The sequence below is a fragment of the Ambystoma mexicanum genome, chromosome 13 (genome assembly GCF_040938575.1).
Source record: "Ambystoma mexicanum isolate Mex_15411 chromosome 13, UKY_AmexF1_1, whole genome shotgun sequence".
Classification (NCBI taxonomy): domain Eukaryota; kingdom Metazoa; phylum Chordata; class Amphibia; order Caudata; family Ambystomatidae; genus Ambystoma; species Ambystoma mexicanum.
The window spans coordinates 723,456,161-723,477,018 of NC_090938.1; the positions used below are offsets into that span (position 1 = coordinate 723,456,161).

Below are 20,858 nucleotides of genomic sequence, written 5' to 3' on the forward strand. Positions count from 1 at the left end.
TCAGGGATTTTCAGTACAAAATAGCGGTAGATCTACACATTACAGAGATGTCAGTCGTGCTTTCCCAAGCACAACAAAGGAAGGCAGTTTCATATGCCTTACATGGACCCCATGGCAACACCATTTCAAAAGTGGTCTATATAGGGGATGGGGTTTTAGAAGCAACTCTTTATATTTCCTAGATGCGACGAGCTGAGCGTACAGGTGGTGCGCAATTTTCCGGCCAATATGTCCTCCAGCATTAGGGGAATTACCGTGGGGAGGGGAAAGTGCATTACGTTGCGCACGAGAGCAGCAGAGGGCATGGTAGCAAGTCAGAGGCAAAGCGACAAGCGGGAGATATCGCGTTCGTTACCCATTGCATTTTGGGGGGGAAACCGGTCAAGGCCAGGTTTTCTTTTGGCAGTCTGGGACTTATAGTGGTGGAGGTCCCGGTTGATGACTGGGTAACACCGTCAGAGGTGGGGATGTGTTTACTAGGACTAGGCGCCACACATGCGTTATGTTGCTCATTGCAGGGAAGGTTGCGAGGTGCCCGCGTGTTCAGTGTGGGTGACATTGAGTGTCTCCTCGTGGGGCTTAGGTAGGGCATTGGCGCCCATGAACATCGGAAATGAGGGCGAACTACCGTCAGTTGGGATGGGTGAGCAGTGCAGTGGGCTTGCATGGGTCATCAAGGGAATATTCCATGTTTACAGCCAGGTTTCAACTTGTCTTAGGTGTCGTTTTTATTTTGGCCAGGCTGAGCGACCCACTAGCAGCGAGGTGATGGTGTGCGGCCAGGGAAAGTATGGAAGGCTACAGCTGGGGGATTAACATGTGTAATTTCGGCAGCGGCAAAACCACTAGATAGTGACTGTTTTTAAACCGCACCACTTCCCGTGCAACGGCACATGGGAGGGTTAAAGCTTTCGATTGGGCCACAGTTTACCTGGGCGGAGCGTGCTGGAAGGATCATATCTCTTGTGTGGTGCTATCGCAACTGCCACATGGTACAGGGGTTGGTGGTACATCTGCTGTTTCTGCACAGGAGTGGGGTCTAAGGCTTTCATTGTAGGTGACAGCTGTACTCTTAGGAAGATAGGACTAGGCACCAGTAGAGCCCCAGTAAAGCAGCTAGTGGTACGGGTATGGGGCAGTTGGAAGGACAAGACGCCCCAATGACGGTCAATGGAAAGTTAGCAAAAGTATCTGGAATTATGGCGGGTGTAAAAACGCTCGGACACACAAGGTAGGAAAAGGGGACGAACATGGTTTAAGTCCTTGGGGGGTACATGATATCACGTCGCGCTGTTATTTGGTACCGCAGTTGCTGCTCGGGGGGCTGGAGGTGAAAAACGATTAGGAGTAGTTTAGCTAATTGTAGGTATGGCACAGCAACAGTGGATTAGTTATCAGCCACGTGGGTTGACGGCATTTGTTTGTGTTTCGTGGGAGCAGCCACAGAGATGACACAGGGGCTACAGGTGTTCAAATGGGTCAGCTGAGTTCGCAGGTAACTGGTAGGGGTTTGCAGTGAGGGACTCTATTACGGAACTCACTTGGTGGCCCGTGAAGAGACGTTGCGATAGGCAACTTTTCAGTGCAGCAAGTTTTTAAGGGAATTTCCACCACGCAAAGGTGGTTGGTCGGGATCACGCACGGTCACACGATTTGACAGGAGTGGCAAGGCATTGCAAATTTGGAAGACATAAGAGTGAATGTACCTAAGTGAATAGGGCTAATCAGGGGAGGTACAAAGCGTAGAGGTGAGGATACCTCAGGGGGAGCAGGCTGGACTTGGAAGCAAGATGACACAGAGCAACAAAAGTTTGAGCCCATGCTAGCTCTTGGAAACCTCGGGGTATTAAGTGCATTAGAAAAAACCTATCCTCCTACCAACGTTTCAAATGATATGAAGCAGGTTAGGAGAGGATGGGAGAATAGGCCGGGGAGGCAATAAGGGCACGGAGGTAGAGGGATACCCTTGTAGGCAACCATATCTGGGCAGATTCTAGTGGGCATGGGATGGGACATATCTGAATTGGCCAGGGGGTGAAGGTTGCTGGGGCACTCAGGTCAGTGGCTGATCCACCGAGGTCAACGCACAGGAGGGCATACCCTAAAAAACAGGTTGTCCAGGTAGTTTTATGGTGGGGTACCTTATCACTGCAGGGCCTGGTAGTTGCAAGGGCATTGAGGCGGGGGAGAGGGCTCAGGCTATCCATAGGGCTGCAGAAAGTGGCCATGAAAGTTACTAATACACAACGCAATTTATTGGGCTGGCGCACATGGGTCGGTTCGGTGGAATCAATATAACACCAGTAGTATGTGGCAAAAGGTGGGATAAGTTTTGAGCCAAAAGACAAGTCAGTATGTACAGTAGCTTCATGTATAGACTCCACTACTCAGGAGTCGGACCAGCGCCTCTTGGGAGCCTAACATGGCAGGGGCGTCTGGTGGTGGCAACGAGGGCTCCGCTTCCTCGAACAAATGGCGTTCTCTCAGCCCGAAAACACCTGTAAGGACAGGGAGGTATCAGGCACGGAGGGTTGAGAGAGTTGTGTCCACCAAGGAGTTGGTTGGATAATGCAAGGAACGGAATCGGACCAGTGCCTCTTGGGAGCCTAAAAACGGCAGGGGCGTCTGGTGTTGGCAACGAGGGCTCAGCCTCCTCGAACAAATGGCGCTCTCACCCCTAAAACACCTGCAGGGGCAGGGTGTTACCAGGCACGGAGTGTTGGGAGAGTTCTGCCTAGTAAGGAGATGGTTGAAGAGAAGGAAGCAGTTGGCTTCAAAGCAGTGGTAGAACCAGTAGCCGGTGGTACGAGAGCAGGTCAAGGGGGGACTGAGGTACCCCAGGATCAGGCACAACAGGCAAAGGTGACATCCCTGGTCAAAGAAGGATAGAAGGACTGGCACCGGGCAGCAAGGTGTACACAGAACTTCTAGAGCTACAAACTAGGAAAAGGGGGGGGGAGCCACGGTGGGCGGTAACCCACCTTTGGCGTGGCGGTGTTGTGGCGACCAATGAGAACAGAAAGACTCTGAATGAGCCATTGCTGAACCGGAAGGGGCTTTGCCCATTCTGGACAGCGCCTCTGCCCATTCTGGACAGCGCCTCCTGGGAGCCTAAACGGCGGGGGTGTCTGGCGGTAGCAATTGGGGCTCAGCTTCCCCCCAACTAATGGCGCTCCCCCAGTCCGCAAATACCTGCAGGGGCAGGCGGTTCTCAGACTGGAAGGTCTTGGGGGAGTTGGGCCTGCAATGGACATGGACAAAAAGGGGGAAGCAGGACGAGGAGCAGTCGCCGCATCTTTGGAACTATTTTCGATATCTGTTTGCTGTGGTTATATATATGTGTGAAAATAAATCTGCGGCCTTGTTATGCCAAACCAAAGGAAAATGTCTCATTCAGCACCTTACTGGAGGGGAAAGGAAAGGGGCTGGCAAGAATGAGTAATGGGTGATGCATATGGCATAGCTAATGGACAAATGCCCAGGTTATGAAGGTGACGAACGGAGACCCGAAGGGAAATGGAGGAGGCACCCCGATAACCGGGGCAGGGGCCTTCTTCCTTCCGCTCTCTCATCCCCCCCCCCCCCGCGGGGGCAGGGGAGAGGGCGGCAAGAGGCAGAAAAAGAGCGCCAAGCGCTGCAAAAGCCCGCGAAGGGCAACAAAAGAAAGGGGAGGAGCTTGGGATTCATAAGCGGCGGGCACCCGGAACAGCAGCACTTGCAGCTCTTCCAGCAGCCGGGTGCCCGCCAAGCAGGAGAGGTTTTTCGTTTCCCACCCTACAGCTGAGGCAGAGCCTGGACGTCGTTGTCGCAGGAGGACCAGGCGGTGTTGTGGCGACCAATGAGAACAGAAAGACTCTGAATGAGCCATTGCTAAACCGGAAGGGGCTTCGCCCATTCTGGACAGCGCCTCCTGGGAGCCTAAACGGCGGGGGTGTCTGGCGGTAGCAATTGGGGCTCAGCTTCCCCCCAACTAACGGCGCTCCCCCAGTCCGCAAATACCTGCAGGGGCAGGCGGTTCTCAGACTCGAAGGTCTTGGGGGAGTTGGGCCTGCAATAGACATGGACAAAAAGGGGGAAGCAGGACGAGGAGCAGTCGCCGCATCTTTGGAACTATTTTCAATATCTGTTTGCTGTGGTTATATATATGTGTGAAAATAAATCTGCGGCCTTGTTATGCCAAACCAAAGGAAAATGTCTCATTCAGCACCTTACTGGAGGGGAAAGGAAAGGGGCTGGCAAGAATGAGTAATGGGTGATGCATATGGCATAGCTAATGGACAAATGCCCAGGTTATGAAACATGTACATCGTTTGTGGCAGGATTCGGAAGGGGAGTCACCAAGAATTGTGGCAGACCCACAATTGGTCATCACACAAAATGTGCACAATAAAGTGCCCACAAAATAAAATAAAAAACGAACAATTAAATGGTATGTAGTGTCTGGAGAGCGTGCCTAGGCAGTTCCCTACTACTCAAGGCGCTTTTAGCTCCCGCCTCCCAGTGTAGCACTGTCCCTGCTCTGATGACACGCCCAGCCCAGCTTGGTAGGCATGTCCCACAGCCAGTCAATACCTCACGCTCCTCCGGGTGTATACGGAAGGAGAAGAGACTGACACGCCCACAGCCAGTAAATACATCACCGGAAGGAGAAGAGACTGACACGCCCACAGCCAGTAATTACATCACCGGAAGAAGAATAGACTGACACGCCCACAGCCAGTCATTACCTCACGCTCCTCCGGGTGTATACGGAAGGAGAAGAGGCTGACACGCCCACAGCCAGTAATTACATCACCGGAAGAAGAATAGACTGACACGCCCACAGCCAGTCATTCCCTCAGGCTCATACCTGCCTAACCTCCGGGATTTTTCCGGATACTCCGGAATTTTAAGCATTTCTCAGGGTCTCCGGAAAAGTCCCGTGAATCTCAGGAATTTTGAGATTCTTTCCGGGTCCCGTCATATTCTCCACCTGATTGGCTGCCGCCGGTAGCCAATCGGGTGGAGAAGTGGCCGTGACCCGGAAACGGCGCTCAATGCGACCCCCGACCCCTGTAATAATAGTGCTTGCAATCCATATAATTGGATTGAAAGCAGTATTATTACGACGGCGGTCCCACGTTCATTTTGCTTACCAAAATCATTCATTCAATGCTATAGTAAGCAAAATGAAGGCGGCGCTGCAGCAGGAATAATGCTGCTTTCAATCCAGTGACATGGATTGAGAGCAGCATTATTTCGGCGGGGCGGCACCTTCAGTTTGCTTACTATAGCATTGAATGAATGATTTTCAGTGCTATAGTAAACAAACAGAAGCCGCCGCCACCGCAAAAATGGTGCTTTCAATCCAATGACATGGATTGAAAGCACTATTGTGAAGGCGGCAGCACTGCCTTCATTTTGCTTACTATACCATTGAATGCATTATTTTCAATGCTATAGTAAGCAAACTGAAGCCTACAACAACCGAGTTTACCTGTTGGACGTGTGGGCGGAGCCATGTGCAAATGGGCGGAGTCTTGTGTGGCTGTGGGCGGGGCATAAATCTCAGGAATTTTGATTTTCAAATGTAGGCAGGTATGCTCAGGCTCCTCCGGGTGTATACGGAAGGAGAAGAGACTGACACGCCCACAGCCAGTCATTACATCACCGGAAGAAGAATAGACTGACACGCCCACAGCCAGTCATTCCCTCAGGCTCCTCCGGGTGTATACGGAAGGAGAAGAGACTGACACGCCCACAGCCAGTAATTACATCACCGGAAGAAGAATAGACTGACACGCCCACAGCCAGTCATTACCTCACGCTCCTCCGGGTGTATACGGAAGGAGAAGAGACTAACACGCCCACAGCCAGTAATTACATAACCGGAAGAAGAATAGACTGTCACGCCCACAGCCAGTCATTACCTCACGCTCCTCCGGGTTTATACGGAAGGAGAAGAGACTAACACGCCCACAGCCAGTAATTACATCACCGGAAGAAGAATAGACTGTCACGCCCACAGCCAGTCATTACCTCACGCTCCTCCGGGTGTATACGGAAGGAGAAGAGACTAACACGCCCACAGCCAGTAATTACATCACCGGAAGAAGAATAGACTGTCACGCCCACAGCCAGCCATTACCTCACGCTCCTCCGGGTGTATACGGAAAGAGAAGAGACTGACACACCCACTTCCTGCGCTCTGCTGAGAAACGAAACTGAACTTCACTTGTTTATAAACAGCTGAACAGGAACATGGCCAGGATGACACGCCCATCCAGCTTGATAGGCGTGTCCCACACCCGTCAATACCTCAAGTTCTTCCGGTGTATCTGGAATGAGAAGAGACTGACACGCTCACTTCCTGCGCTCGGCTTAGATTGAATTTTCACAGCGCGGCAGGGACATGGCAGCAGCTGCCCAGCTCCAGAGCTTGAAGGAGGAGGCCACCTGTTCCATATGCCTGGAATATTTCACAGACCCGGTGTCTGTGCAGTGTGGACATGCCTTCTGCCGGTCCTGCATCACCCGGTGCTGGGAGGGACTGGAGACAAACTTCCACTGCCCTCAGTGCAGGGAAACTTCTCGGCGCCAAACTCTCCTACCCAACAGGCAGCTGGGGAACGTGGCAGACATAGCCAAACAGCTCCACAATTCCTGCGCAGCCACCCAAGATAACATGTGCAGAGAACACGAAGAGAAACTGAAACTGTTCTGTGGGGATGATCGGAGGCCCATCTGCGTGGTCTGTCGGGAATCCAGGGGTCACAGAACTCACAAAGTGCGACCCGTTTCAGAAGCTGCCCAAGAGTACAAGGTGTGTATGGAATAGCTATAGGACTGAACATTCGCACGTTTCCCATGCCAGAAACCTCCCACGAGTACAAGCTATGTGTGATGTAGATCAGGGGCATGGGTGGGTTGTCCGCATAGTGCTCCCCGTTTCTAAGGCTGACAGGGAGTACGTAGCATATCTGGTGCAGGTCTAGGGCAGAAGGAGGGTTTAAATAATGCTCACCATGCCAGGCACTGTCCAGGAGCACACAGTAGATCGAGAACAAGAGTGGGGACGGCCTCCGAGGAATATGGGCATGGTTGTGGATATGATGGTACTCCTTATAAACCTCTCGAGTAGAAGGCCCTGCATGTGCATCTGCGCAGTCTAGAGAATCACGTGTGTAACAAGACTTTCTGTAGCATAGAGCCCACACAGTGGGCCTCATTACGCGTTTGATGGTAATTTGGCAGTGAATCTGCCTATTTATCACCAATCTCATTACTGTTACTGCCACTTGGGCCTGTGGGTTACCATGGTATTACTAGTGGTGATTGTATTATTTATTTGCATAGCGCCTATACACAGGAAAGTGCTCTAAATTGCTCAAGGGGGGGGAAACAAGTCGCTAAGAGCCCTTGTAATTTCTGAGACAATAATGGTCTGCACAGGCAGAGTAAGTGTAGAATACATTTAACAGTGGATTCTAAGCAAATGGGCCTGATGCTTATTATGCAATTTTACCAGTGCAATTAGAGGGAGAGGACAGGGGAGAACATACAGCCTTCAGGCACGTTGCATTTGGGTCGCGCAAGTGCATAGACAGTAACATGGAGGGGGAGGTCCAAGTGCACCCAGTCAGTGGATACTAGGGTAAGTACGGAGAGAACCACTCTCTTGGGTTATTTCTAGTGCCGTGAAGGTGGGTGGGTGTAGGGCCCTGGGGCAAATGCAAGAGATGACAGGCGGGGGTGCCCGGGACCGGTAAACTGAGGTGCACCAGGCGGCCAGTCAGCAAGCTGTAAGGAAGAGGAGCGAGAGAGATGGAGAGAGTTAGGTTAGCAGTGAGAAATAGTAGAGCAGCAGTGAGGAATAGTAGAGCACCTCTGATGAGAGGTAGCTGATAGTACGATTCTTCTTTTTTTTTTTTTTTTTTTTGAGTTGTTCGAGATTTGGAGGAGAGAGTGGCGTCGAAGATGACCCCAAGGTTTTGTTGCCTCGCAGGTGGGTGCGGGAGCAAGACCAAGGGAGGCTGGCCAGAGTGATGATGCCACATTTTTGGTGTCCGTAGGGCTCCATATGAATTTTTGGCAGATTTACCACCAGTGGAATTACCACACACTAAATCCGCCAATGTTTGGCAGTAAAGTGGTGGATTGACCTTCAGCTTTGTGCTGGAGGCAAATCATCCACTTGTCCTTATAATTTGATGGTGTGAAAAAACAGTGGTAATTCTGTTACTGCCCAAAAAAGTGTTGGTAACGGAATTACCACCACTTTTCCTGCATCACCAAACATTTAATGAGAGAAGGCTGCACAAGAGCACACAGTGTGTGACTCGATTGGTTGCAAAAGGCAGCTTCACCAACCCCCCCTCACAGGGTGCCCAGGAGCACAAGGGGTCTATATTATATAAGAGGACCAGTGGGTTGGGTGAGGGCTTTCTCATGCCATGGCAATCTTTTACTTCACCCCATTGGCTGAGGACTTTGTGCAGAATTCACCCCAGTAAAGTTCCTGTGAAATCCTTTATCTTCTTGAGTCCAAAGATACTTTATTCCAGGTATGGAGGGGACTCACTCACTTGTATAGTCTTTTAGCCACAGTGGATTGTTCCAGTTCAAGCCTCCTGTAAGGGGCCAATCCAAGCTAATGTATCAAGAGTGTTCCTTTTGATGTAAGCTGTGGCGTATCAGGAGGACACGACTTTTAGATGACATGATGCACGGTTCGTTTATTAAAGTAACTTAAACATGCCTATCTTTCCCTATCACTTTGGGTGCTGCCCATACTTATTATTTATTTCATTGGTTTTTTTATAACGCGCCTAATACCTGAGTTCGGTTTCTAAGGGCAGATCCAGGATTCGAACCTCTGTTGCTCTGCGTGGTCTTGCTTCCAAAACCAGTGCGTTGCCCCTGCGCTATCCTCTGTTCAAACTAAGGTGCTCGTTCGTCAGTCGTGAATGTCAAAATAAACAAGTCCTCTGTCCAAAATGGCCCCCTTCTCCTGAGGGTATTCCTAGTACCAGTATATGTGTTATATCAACTGCATTATTAAATGTTCCTTTCTCTTTAGGAATCCCTTTTGGGACTTTCTCATAGGACTTGTCTGTCGTCGTTGCTTTCAATGTATCTTGTTAATGTATTACTCGGGGTGCAAATTATCACTAGCCTTTGGCTAGTGATATTTGACTCTTGGTGAGTAAGAAATGTGCTGTGTGTATGCACAGAATTGAGGTCGCAAGTGACTTTTTTTAAAAAATTTTTTATGGCTGGCTAGTAGCTTTCAACTTGAAATTATGCACCCTCTATTACTGTTCTGGTGGGTCTTTCCTGGACAATTGTATATCCCCTTCATTTAGGCTATTTCTCTTGATATACATAATTAGTCCAATTGTCTAGTTCTCACAAACTCTGGTTCATGCTTTCTTTCATTCAAATTGTATTTTTCTTGGTATTTAGTTACTTTCCCCTGTTCCCATGGTATCTCGTCCCACAGCTTTTCTCTATTATCGATGTAACCTGGCGTGGGACCCCCACACCCAGATGACCCCCCAGCCTACAGACTTTCTCGTCTCGCTCTTCTTGTCGTCTTCTCATGGAGGACTTGTTAATCAACCTCCTTGTCCCAGTAGGGCATTGTTATTTAAGGGGCTATACTTGTTTCCCATAAAATGACCTCAGTGTTGTTTCTTCGTCCCAGTTCTTGATATTTTATATTTCCTGGTCTTTTTGAGCATCCCATACAAGCTAATGTGTCCCGCTTTAGGGAGTTTCTGATGCAAGTGGGAGCCCTGTCCCCTAAGGGGAAGTCTACCTCTTTGTGAGGTCCCACTTGCCTCTACCTCTAAGGAGGATATTGTGGCATGGGCTCACCTCCCTAGTCTCTCAGGCGGGTGCTCCCCCTTGGGGAGAGCGGACAAATTCCCTTTATTTGTCATACAGCCCAGAGAGTGCCTTGTCTGCATGTGGTTTGGATGGGCGCAGGAATTGAGTAGCCTAGACACTTCCAAGATGGAGGATACCTTGCTTTGGTGACGGCTCCTCTCCTAACCTTAAATCTACCTCCCCACTCTTGTGCTTTTTTGAGTTTATAGAGACTCCAGTCATTAGTCTCCTGGCGTGGCTTCCCTGTTGTGCTGGCAGAGCTTCATTTGAATCACTGGCTACCACCCGTTCCCCTGAGGCCATGTCTTATCCTCTTGTAAATGTGTCAAGCCTTCTCAGCAGAGAACATAGGACATCCTGGGCTGGGTTCATCCTCTCTGGGGTATCGCTACATATTCTCCCCACCAAATATATTGCTGTATATATGGTTGTTTGGAACGCCATAGGCGATATTTTTGGGGGGGATAATTTCTGGTAGCGGGGGTGTCCCCCGCTCATTTAAAAATAATGCAGGGGTGTCCCAAGCAGGTTCCATGTCTTAATATCGCTGCAAAAATATGGTGATATTTTTGCGGGGATATTAACACATGGAACCCTCTCTGGTGAGCAAATCCCCAGCCCTAGATAGTAACACACAGAAGGCGCTGACATCGGCAGTAGTCACAGAAAACCAGTTAGAGAAATCATATGGGTTTTAGCCGTCTTTATAAATTAATCTCCCCCCTTGGCCTCTTTATATAACCAGATATGTAACCTGATAATTATATGTAACCAAACTGCCACTAGGCTTTGTGTATTTAGTTATATATATATATATATATATATATATATATATATATATATATATATATATATATATATATGTGCTCACTGTTAAGGGTAGCGAATGGCTGTTGAAATAATTTGCATTCCAGCAGGCTGTTCACAGGAATTAACATGTTGCTCTGTAACTGCCTTGTTGCCAAACTGCATTGCATTGCGGCTGCTGGTGTGTCAAAAGACCGGACCCAGTAAGAGCACACACGTTCTATACTTTCTGAGCATGGAGCATTAGGTAGGTGATGTCTGATTAGCAGAGCTCACTTTCTGAGCTAGAATTATCAACATCAGTTTGTATTACAAAATAAAGACAAAGCTCTGGATTGCTCACATGCACAGATGGCATTCTGTCACATTACCCGTCTGCCCCCCATAGGAAGGCTGATTTTTCTTCTTTTAGACTGTTTTGGTTACCGTCTGTGGTTCAAGTCCTTGCGTGACCGGCTCATGCATTTGCTCTGCAAAGGAAGACACTTAAGTCACTTCATTCTTTGGAAACTGCCACAGTGAATATCTCTTCCTCCTGGACCTTTGGGTTATTGAAGGTTCTTACCCCCAGGGTCCCATTGGTCTGTGTTTATAGGTTCTTGTAGGTCCCCCCCCCTTACCATGGCTTGGCCATTTACATACATTGTCGCTAATCCTGCTCTGCCTCTCTTCTCCCTGTGGTTGCTGGGTCCTGAATCTCTTCAAGAGACTCTTCTCTGGCATCCCTTATGATCGGTTGCTGTCTACTCTGCACCTGTTGGGTCCAACACAGTCAAGATTTACCTAGTGACTTTGTCCTGTTATTCCTAAGGGGGACAAACACTAGATTTTTAGCTGGTACGTACTCCTGATCATTTTATCTGCCTTTTCAAAGTTTTGCATTACACTCCTGCCTATGCAGGCCTCGGAAAAAACTTTAAAATCCGCAGGTCGAATAACTTATTTTATCTACTCGACCTAAGAGAAATTAACTTGACCCATGAACATGATGGCATCATATCGTTTTTTTTTAATTTGAAAAAACACGGCTATATTCAAAGAGAAATTACCAGCAGTGCTAATCTGCCTTTTTGTAAATGTCAAAAAATACTCAATTTTTATTAGAGGAGCAAAAGTATTTATTACTGCCACCAGTCTTGCAAGACCAACTGACCGCATCCTAGCATTAACCCATACTCCTTCGCAACCCACCCCACCCTCCAGATGGACTTTCTTATGCGCTCCAGACAATTTATCCTGTGACATCGTAAGGCACTGAGACTGCTCTCTTCACTAACTTGGTGACCTCCACATCATCACAAAGGACACACAACACTACTCGTACTCAATCTTTCTGCAGCCTTCCAAACCCTTCCACCAAACATCCTAGCTCTCAGGATGAAATTCCCTGGCACTGTACTTAAGGGGTTCAACTCATTTCTCACGAACAGGACAAACTTTGTCTCCTTATCAATCCGACACCACCTCAGTTTAAATATGAGGTCCCACAAGGCTCCTCCCTCTCTACTCCTCTTCAACCTATGTGTTTAATTCCTTGGGAAGACCCTTATTCCCATCAATACGCAGATGACACACAAGTATACTTTCAAATGTCACCCCGTTCACAACTCCACACCTTCAAAACCTGTCTCTTCACCATCACCAACAGGATGGCCACCCACTTCTCAAACATTCCAAAACGGAGAACCTCATCTGCCCCTCAGGCACAAGCCAGACCTCACCCACTGGATCCAAAAGATTGCTGTGGACAACCCATTCGCATCCCTCTCCACACTTGTTAAATCACCTGGCTCACTATCAACCCCCCCTCTTTCCTTCACACGCCATATAGCCGCTGACATTCAAAACATGCAATCTACAACTACATCGCCTACCCAAAATCAGACCAATCCTTCCTCCTGACTGACGATTTCCACACCTCAGTCCAAGCACTGGTTCTCTGTATGCTGGCCTAAGCAATGATTTGCTCACTTGACCCCCTCCCCCCTCCTCTCCCAACAGTAGTACTCTGGGTGAATTTGTTACAAGGGAGCAATTTGGTGCTAAGGCGGGGAGAAGCTTTACTTCGCTTTTCCAATATGTCAGAATTCGTGACACATTTTGAGCTTGGAGCCTGTTCCTGAATGAGCCCAGTTTCTCCCCTAACCTGAAATGTATCATTTTGTGGTTTCGATGTAAACATAGTGTCCACGTTATATAGGCACACCCAGTAGAGTTCGCCTTTCTCTAGCCCAATGGCCAAGCTCCGGTGGAAAGGTGACGTGGGTCATGAGTATGAAAATATGTTAACTATACCCGCAAAGTCTGTCTTGATTCCAAACATAAGCTTGTTCAATTGAAAAGACTTCATCAAGTGTATATCTCCTGACAGCAATTTATGAATCATGTCATGTGTATGGAGGAATGTCCTAAATGCCATGAAATCCTCCTTTTTTTTTTTTTTTTCTTTCTTCACCTGAAATGGGAATGTAAAAACATAAGATTTCTGGTCTCCAACTTAATCTGCAACCGGCAAAATCCTGGAAATGAATACATCTCAAGATCTCTAGTTTGTCTTCTTGGAGGGAGTGTTAGCTTTAATCTGTGAAGCAAGATATTTCTCTCTCTGCTACTTCTCTTTGCCAAGTACTGTTACATATTTTTTAATGTTGAAAATAGCTTTGTCAGTGCACATGCGTCTATCATTAATGCCTCTAAACTGGCCAGCTCCATTTTCAAAATAGTTTTTCAGTGCACAAATTCATAATACCTAGCTGCGTGCCAACAATCTTGAAGATCCCAAGTTTTCCATTTTTAGATATTTGGGCTGAAAAAAGCATATTTTTCCCTTATGAGAAAATCCCATGTTTAAAGCTGTTCAAAACAATATTTTTATAACATATGAGACCATCTATGAAAAATTCTGCAATTGTCCATGCAGGGTCGGCTAACTCGTTGTTTTACTGTGGAAATTCTTTCAAATTTTTTTCAGGGAAAGTTCCCAAAGTTATTAAGAAAAGTAACTTTCTGAAACTATAGACAACTAAGTGTGATGGCGAAATCACAGTTGGTGATATCGCTCCCAGTTTGCTAATTAAACTGTAGATTGTGAGAAACCCAGTGGCATTCTCGCCCCTATTCCTCAGGGATCACCTGTTCAGTTGTCTTGATTGCCTATGATTTAGGCGTGGCCAAGAGCCTTCTATCTCCACCTCGTTTGAGGCTGTGAAAATAGACCCCTGATCATCGGTCATTCTTGCCAAAATTCACACTAGGCTTTGTTTCCGCGCACAAAGACAGACCTGCCGAGGTTTGTGCTTATCAACATGATTAAACATATACAGCCAGGAATTGTAAGGTTCATGGACTCCAAGAGATACCACTCTGATGCATTACTCTGAATTATACACTTGACACAGGAGTTATGTTTAATGCATTTAATGACCCCCATCTTCTGAAGGCTCTTATTTTCATTAAACAAGCAAAAGCAGATATGACATCACACCTATGAACATGTTGTCTTGGGAGGATAGCTCAGGGGCAACGTGCTCGCCTTGGAAACAAGACGACATGGAGCGACACAGGTTTGATCCCTGGGTCTGCGCTTAGAAACCTCTGGGTATTAAGCGCGTTATAAATAATCTATCATCATTTCATTTCAAGTTTACCATGGGGGCAAAGAGCATGTTTGAATAGATCAATAATAGAACAAGTGGTGGTTTTAGTAACAGCATGTGTAACCTTTGTCTCATTAAGCTATGCTACACTATAATACACGCCATCAGTCTCCATGCATGCAGCAAGCCCCCACCGTCACTCACGTTTAGAGCAGAGTGTGCTTCAAATGAATCGGCTCCTTCTTGGGTTGCCGAGATCTGTTTAGCTGGACCCGGCTGTCTTTTTTGCTGCTGCTGCTCTGGGCGCCTCTGCACTCCTCCCTAGCCCCTCGGGCCTCAATGCCCAGGCAAGTCTGCTGGTGTCCCAGGTAGGTTTTCGCACCTCTCAGTGAGTTCTGCTTTCGTTCAGCAAATACGTTCACTGCACTTCATGGCATTCATGAAGCTCTGTATCATGCTTATGCTGGCTATATTAGTTGGCTATCTATTGTCAAGAGACATCTCTCTCCCTTGATACTCAGTACTTTGTATGGCACTCTATGGGCTTTAACTGGGCGCCTGTGCACAATGTGTTTGTTCGCGAATCCTTATCAGGTGTAACTCTTACCCTTGTAAGGTCCCCCTGCTGCTCTCAGACAACACCTAATGGTGTGAGGTCAAAGCTCACACCTAATGGTGTGCAGTTAAAATAGGTAGGCAGCTGTCATTTGTGATTTGCTCATCTGCCAGAGCAGGAAAGCACCATTTTTCTGGACATTGGGGCTGGCACCTAAGAATATTAGTTCAGCAAGTGTGCACACTAACCTTCCGGGTTAAAATGTGCTGTATGTTTGACAAACCTATTTCGGCTATCGATGGCTGGCTGCAGGCCGCATGAGCTATGGAAGGCTGTCTTACATTAGGCTTGGTTCATGTCACCCCCCTCAAGACAGTTGTCATATATCACAGATTTGTAGCACTGTGAAGCCGTCATTACATCTTCTAGGAGCTACATTTGGAAAACAGGCCTCCTATATTGGTGGCAAAATAAAGCATACACGTCCTAGCAATGGTGAGTAATGGTTACTGCATGCAAAGGGAAGAGTTGCTTGGTAAATAAATGGATCACACTTGGAAACAGTTGGCGGTTATGGTCCACACAAGCATAAATTAATACATGTATTTAACATTGAGGTATTCAGGAGAAGTCCAATATATTGTTACTGGACCTAGCTACAAATGCATGCATGAATGAACAAATTCATATATTTAATGTGAGGTATTTAGATGAATGTAAACACCTTACTGGCTATAGTTTCAATGTAAGACAAGGGACTCTTTGAGAATCCATTAGCAATTATCCACCAACCTAGCTTGGCTCCCGACTTTCTGACCCAATGCGCTTTAGACAGTGTGATCTTAAGCGTTTGACCACACATGTAAACCGTCCACAGTTTAAATTGGTGTTCCTTGAGGTAGACCAAGATGGGAGTGCCTCTGTTACCCACAGTGATTTGCAAGTGGAGATCATTTGTAGAATCCCTATCGAAGACAGAAGTGCCTAAATATGTAGGTGACCATGGCTTAACCATCAACACTCCTTTAGCGAAGCAACGCTATTAAAGAAGAGGGAAGTTCAGAAAGAACTCAGCAGACTTGACAATAAAGATCTGAATAAGGAGGAGTTGAGCGTAGAGAGAAGGATACAAAGGAATTTTAATCATTGGTCCAAATGCATATTGGATCACAAAATGATGGCGGACAAATGCTAAGAGCCCTGGGGGTCCATAACTCTAGAAACCTCTGGGCAATTGTAAACGGGAAAGAACAGACAGGTGATCACCCAAAGTAATGTCATATAAGAGTCCGAATGGGTGAAACATTTCTCTGTCCTATATGGTCCTGGGGGTGACCTTCACGAACCGGGTCAGGTTATGAGTATGTGGGTGTTCAGTCTAAGTAGGGATTTAGTAAAGGAGGCCATTAAGAAAGTATCTTTAAATCTTAACTATGTTCTGTGGTCAAATATTCTCTTTAATGTCTTCGGGGAGGTTGTTAACACTAGAACCCTACCGGATTCATGGAGGGACGCCATAGTCGTACCAATATATAAGGAGGGCGATCAGGAGCATCCTACGAACTACCGCCCAAACTCCCTTCTAGATCCGGACAGTAAAATATTTGCAAGTTTGGTGTTGAATGACCTAGAGATTTGGGTAAAAACGCACAGTACACTTGCTAAAAATCAAATTGGATTTAGGAGGGTCCCATTAACTACACTGAATGGGTCTATCTTTAGCACAACATCAAGCAAGAGCTTTGAGAAGGGTGGTCCGCCTTTGTTCGGCCCCGGGTTGGCTAGTCTCAAGCGTTTCACACTGTAGACAGAGAACGACTTTGGGGGGGGGGGGTAATTCAGGCATTGGGGTATCCCAGACTCTCTTCTATCCATCATAATAGAGCTACATAATCTTTTTTGAGTATAAGGCTGGATGCTAGAGGAAATCTATATACTCTTATCCTGACCCATAATGGAGTGAGACAGGTGTGTATGGTGGCCCTTTGCATTTTTAATCTATACCTGGCTGATCTGGCTATTCGCTTGCAAGGGAAGGGCCTCTCTAGTCCAATGGTTGGAAAGGAGAGGTTGAACTGGGTAGTGTACGCACACAGCATCGTGCTACTGGATTATACTCCCATAGCACTACAGAGATTACTGGAAGTGTTGGGAGAATTTGCAAGGGCTAACAACTTAAAGATGAATCCGGCTAAATCTGAAATAGTAACGTTTAAACACCCTCTTACTAGTAATCCACCTTTACATGGGAAATGTCTGGTGAAGTCATCTCTAAAGGCAAGCAGGTGCTATATTTGGGGTTTAACATTCTTTCATTCCCATCTAGGGGGTACATAGAGGGTCTTCTCCAAGAGAAGTTGACTAATCTAGGAAGCCAAATGAAGAAATTGAGCGCCACTTATTGAAAGTTCTCAATAAAGCCCTTGCTAAAATGTTGCATCAATGAAGTCTTTCCAACTTTGACCTATGGCATAGATGTACTCCCAGCAATTGTATCCATTAACTGGTAGAGGTTGGAAAGCGTTCTCTCCCTTCCGCAGTCTCGCCCAGTGGCTTCCTTGAGGTACAAATTTGGTCCCCTCTCCCTCCGTTATCATGTAGAGTGGAGAATAGCGTCCGCAATTAGATTGATTAGCTCTCCACACCCTCTACGAATACCTTTTTAATATAGAGTTAATGAAAGAGGGTAATCGGTTCTTAGCAGGTCTAACTGCCTATGCAAAGGATATTCTGATTTGCTGTGATTGTGTATCGAGTGACATTTACGATAATCCTATGTATGTTAAAAAAATGACTAAGGCAGAGTGTGGCAGTCAGCAGGATACTCTGCTTCTTAGTGAGTTCCCGACGTTAGTTTGATCAATTGCAATACTGACATCTGACTGTAGCGGTCTCACAGTATCTCTACAGTGTCTACGGCAGCCTCTACCTTGGAGGCAGGACTTACCTGCTAAAACCCCCACTTCCAACAAAAACTCCCTCCCCGCACACAGAGCCAAATGAAAACGATCTCATCAGAGGTATTGCAGCAAAGCTATGGATACTGAAGTGTTAGATGGAGCTGTCGCCCACATCCATCATCCACTCTAAGACAGAGGGAGTGTGAAGGTACTGTCTCCTTCCCCACTTCCATAAGTATGCACCCGCCACGCTGTTCTCTCTTCCCGCTTGTCTGCGAGAACACGACCAGCAGTGTTAGAAGTATCCCGTGGCACTGCAGGTTCATAAAACGCGGGCGGGATGGAGGAGGAGGGTTTTTGTGCCCCGTTGATAACTCCAACCTGTGATGGTGAATCTGTTTGTGGTGCCGCAATGCAAGCCGCACTGGCGGGGGAGAAGGTGAAATGCGCAGACTCTTCCTTACTCGACAAAACATAGAAATGACGAAAGAAAATGCCTCGCCATACATGGCAAACGAGGCAATTCTATCGGAAACCGAACACGAAACGCACTTTCTAACTTCAATGAACACACCTGCTGAGCGAACTCCAATTCATGATTCAAACATATTTCACCAGGGCATAGAATGCCCACCTCAAACAGAGAGGAATCGTAGTTATTACATAACACATTAATCAAATGGGCCTTCACGTTTAAAAAAATAAAACGAGCATGGGGATCAACAATATGCGTTCCAAATCCTTTTCTGATGCCAAGAACATCAGATGGCATTTCAAACCCAAAGAATTCAATCTTGGGTCATCAGTACACTCAGGCATAAGTATTCCACAAAAAACACCTGTTGCATCAGAAATCATTGAAAGTTCCTGGCATGATATTTCAGATCATTTAGTGACTTCTGGCGAAGCAGACCTAACAAATGGAAAAGCCCAACACATCTGTTCTTGTCTCGCTCGAACACCTTGTTCCTAGCAGAGACTAAACCGCTTAAAGCCCTAGTGCATTTGGCAGCCCACAACATCAGGGGTACAGCAGAGCCCCTCATAAACTCATCCTCTATAATTCCAAATATTGAGTATATGGGTAAAGTGCCTGCAACCAGGGAACTTGATGTGACCACACAAGTGCACGATTTTCAAGAAAAGAACGCAGAGATGCACACCCCTTTGCATCAGAAATTTGCATGCGACATATGGAAAAGTTAGGCGAATCTAATATAGTGGAGATTGAAGAACACAGCCTGTCTCCCAAAATGGGAGCAACTCCTATAACTGATGACAAACGTTTGTCTTCCAGTCACTTGTCGACTTTTCGTGCGATTGCAGGTAGGAGCTCATTGGTAACAAGAAGTGTAACGAACAATACTGGATGTAGATGTCGATAGATCAGTTACATCAATAGTGCCGGGAAAAAAGGTAAAGATAAAATATGGACTCATCATCTAAAGACTCAGAGAGGAATTGTACATTGAAAGTCTAGATCGCTACCGCTCTCGAAAAAACAATCCTTATGACCAGAGGGGAGAAGGCCCATAAGAGTGGATCACAAGGAGCAAATTCCAGATATCCAAACAACTCATTGATGCAGGATGACCAATGTGCCTCTCTACAGGCAGCCCTGGCTTCAATAGTAACTAACACTGGCACCTTTACTCAAGTTAGTTTAAATATTTGCATGACAACTTCAAAGACCAAACGGCTCTCATTGCTATAATGCAATTGAAATGGACTTTTTTTTTATTGAAGCACATATTGAAGCAACAAGGGAATAAAGCAAGAGCAAAAGAGTCAGAAAGCATCTTCTTGTTTAAGACTTTGATCGATCTAATCGAAGAAGCCAGAGAGGACAATAGATAGTTGGGATACAGTGAAATTGCAAAGAATACAAAACCAGGAAAAGATGACGTTGGTTGGCATGTCTCATATAAACACACCACCTCTGGTCCAGTTAATGTAGAAGATTGTCATTCTTCTATGAATGAACATGCCTAGAAGCTCTCTAGCTCAAGTAACTGGCATAGATTTGACGGCTCAGGTACCAGCTCCTCTAGATAAAAACATTGATAGCTGTCCATTACAGAGAAACGAGATGTCGCTTGATACACTTGCGAACTGCACTAAAGAGCAAAAGTGTCTTGTAAAACAGCTGGATGGAAAACCCACCTCAAGCTCAATGCAAGAGGTTTTTCCAATATTTGATTAGGTGGCCTCTATGGGCCCATGCATCCAGGACCTAGGAGCGAGACAAACAGTCAAGGTTGTTCAATTGAAAAAAAACGAAGAATCACCCCAGACGCAAACAAATGATGACTGGCAATACACAGAACTTCATCAGAAATTTGAAACCTCTATCACAACACCACCATACGAGAGAATCCTCGCCTGAAGCAAGAAATGACCCACTCGAGGGTCTCCGAATAAGACAAAATGTCGACCTAAACGAAAGTACAACATCTCTGCCTCAATCCGAAACCAGAAGTGAAAATCTGCGAGGGAATCTGATCTCCTCCTACAGTTATCTACCTTCGAAGATGAAGATTCTCCTGATCTAGAAAGTGACATGTCACATAACATCACTGTAGACATAAATCATGAAGAAAGCATGGAGATGCCTTCGGACAGATCCTTCTATTTTGAAACTTTGGAAGGAAAAAGGCCGAAATTGGAGGTCAAACTAACAAAGGACACCCTAAAACAAAATTTGATGGGCACTATGATTGACCAGTCAAAAAAAGAGCTTTCAACAAAGAAAACACTTAAAATCATCACGTAGAACAAAATGAGTTGATGAATCAACAGTTCGACAGCAATCCAATTGGTCAGGGAAGCCTTTGGAACCCATAAACCAAACCCACAAAATAATGCTGGAACGAATTCTGAAGACAAGACGGTCTGATAACGAATCACTTGAATATAATGATTCTCTTGCACAGTGCTCTGTGCCTCAGAGTAATTGAGCCAAAAGATATTAAAATTGTTGCTTTCCCTGAAGAAGCCGAATTGAAAAAGTCTGCCTCCATATCACAACCCAAGCAGTTATAATGCTGCTTAGATCAGCAACTGATGACCTTCGGATTTTGGGCTTCAACCTAAAATTAGATTCCGATAATTTGAAGTGACACAGGAGAG

General features: G+C 46.5%; 1 protein-coding gene across 3 annotated transcripts in view; it reads left to right on the forward strand.

The window, feature by feature from the left end:
- Positions 1-6,111: 6,111 nt before the first annotated feature.
- LOC138521810 (E3 ubiquitin-protein ligase TRIM39-like) overlaps positions 6,112-20,858 on the forward strand; it is a 283,884-nt gene continuing 269,137 nt past the window's right edge. The window contains exon 1 of one of the 3 annotated variants that reach the window (XR_011283131.1): positions 6,112-6,802. Coding sequence is in view for 2 of the 3 variants with exons in the window: in XM_069634925.1 (XP_069491026.1) it covers positions 6,392-6,802 (411 nt within the window). In the remaining variant the exon portion in view is untranslated. The remainder of the gene's footprint in view (positions 6,803-20,858) is intronic. The other 2 variants (XM_069634925.1, XM_069634926.1) reach the window with 2 other exon arrangements.